At 41.1% G+C, this 1,859-nt stretch overlaps 1 protein-coding gene across 1 annotated transcript in view; it reads left to right on the top strand.

Annotated features, from left to right (window-relative positions):
* The window catches only part of LOC105163939 (glucan endo-1,3-beta-glucosidase 9), a 2,627-nt gene extending 768 nt beyond the window's left edge, over nucleotides 1–1,859 (top strand). The window contains exon 2 of the mRNA XM_011082477.2: nucleotides 591–1,859. Within this exon, the coding sequence (XP_011080779.1) occupies nucleotides 591–1,701 (1,111 nt within the window). The 3' untranslated portion in view covers nucleotides 1,702–1,859. The remainder of the gene's footprint in view (nucleotides 1–590) is intronic.

Here is a 1,859-nt window from a genome sequence, read left to right as displayed (position 1 = left end):
CTTTCCCTCTCTCTCTCTCTTTCTCTCATGCGGTTCAGGAATATCGATTGCTAAATTAAGACGTTGATCACAACTCAGGCTGAGGAATGTCTTGAACTGAATTACTTAAAAGTTTAACGTAGATGTATGTCTTCTTGATTTCTTTGTGACGGGGTTCTCCTCTAATAAGTCATTCACTTGTTTTGTTGAAATCATGGAGTTTGAGTTTGCCCGTTGGAGTTGTTGTGTAGTATGTCCTTGTGACGGTACCATGACAATGTCACATATTTGCTTTGTAATATGTAGTAGTTGCCTTGGAATGACAATCTAGAGGAGAGCATGAGTAATAACATAGTCCCTTAGAAATTATAACTTCACTATCGGTGGAAAAGCTCATGTTGTTTTCATTTGTGTGTATGTGTGGATGTTGACTTAAGAGTTCTGTTCAGGTATTAGTAAGTTCCAACTGTCGATCTATCGCTTTTATTCTTCGTTCATATACCGTTTCTTTCTGTTCTCATGGAAGTTTGTGTATTATTGCCTCTCCCTGCTCCCTCCTCTATTTCTGTCCATTGTGTGTGTTTAGGCTAACATCAGAGCAATCTGTTTAGTTATGTTGCTGTTGGAGATGAGCCTTTCCTTCAAAGTTATGGTGAGCAATTCTATCCCTTCGTTGTTGGAGCAGCTGCCAACATTCAAATGGCTTTGTTCAAGGCCAACTTGGCTGAAAAGGTGAAAGTTGTAGCTCCCTGCAGTTTTGATGCTTTCCTATCAGAATCTGGCCTGCCATCAAAAGCACGATTCAGGCCTGATGTCAACAGAACCATGATTGAGCTCCTCAGATTTCTGAACAGACATCACTCTCCTTTTTTTGTAACCATATCTCCATTCGAGAGTTACCATGAAAACAAGAACTTTTCTCTGGATTTTGCTCTTTTCAGAGAAGCAGCACACGCCCGAAACGATAGTCACAATACCTATAAAAATGGCTTCGACTTGAGCTATGATACCATCATCTCAGCACTATCTACTGCTGGATTTCCCCAAGTAGACATAGTCATTGGTCAGATCGGTTGGCCTACAGATGGCGCTCCAAATGCTACTCCTTCTCTTGCCCAAGAATTTATGAGAGGCTTGATCGACCACCTCCATAGCAGATCAACAAAATCTTCAAAGCGCCAATTGCCGGCAGAAATATACATTCTCAGCCTTTTAGATGAAGATAAAAGAAGCATAGCCACTGGAAACTTTGAGAGGCACTGGGGCGTGTTCACTTTTGATGGCCAAGCTAAGTATCAAGTTGATCTCGGCCAGGGTTCAAGAAAACTGGTGAATGTACGAGATGTTCAATACCTTTCTCCCAAATGGTGTGTGGTAAACAACAACAAAGACTTATTGAACACAACTGCACTTGCTTTAGATGCATGTGCTGCTGCCGATTGCACAGCCATCTCACCTGGCGGCTCCTGTTTCAACCTCAGTTGGCCTGGAAATATTTCTTATGCATTTAACAGTTTCTACCAGCAGCACGATCAGAATCCAGAGAGTTGTGATTTTGCAGGCTTGGGATTGATTACCACTGTTGACCCATCAGTAGATGGCTGCAGGTTCTTCGTCGGATTAAGGACATCCCTTTCAATTTCCTTACAGAATTCTGCACGTTTCTGTTCGATAATTTCACCAATGGTGACTGCATTCTTGTGGTTACTAAATCAAAGATGATAAGAAATGTTCCTATGCGGTACAGCAGAAAGTCATTCTATGTTCTGAGGTTCAGTTAAAATTTTTTTCTTCTTCTTTTTGGTATGTTTTGCAAATTTTACTTTCCATTATTGTTCCTATAAAATGGTGCATCATTCTTCCACTGCCATGTGTGGTTG

Source organism: Sesamum indicum, linkage group LG6 (assembly GCF_000512975.1).
Source record: "Sesamum indicum cultivar Zhongzhi No. 13 linkage group LG6, S_indicum_v1.0, whole genome shotgun sequence".
Classification (NCBI taxonomy): domain Eukaryota; kingdom Viridiplantae; phylum Streptophyta; class Magnoliopsida; order Lamiales; family Pedaliaceae; genus Sesamum; species Sesamum indicum.
This window is presented reverse-complemented; position numbering and strand designations above follow the sequence as displayed.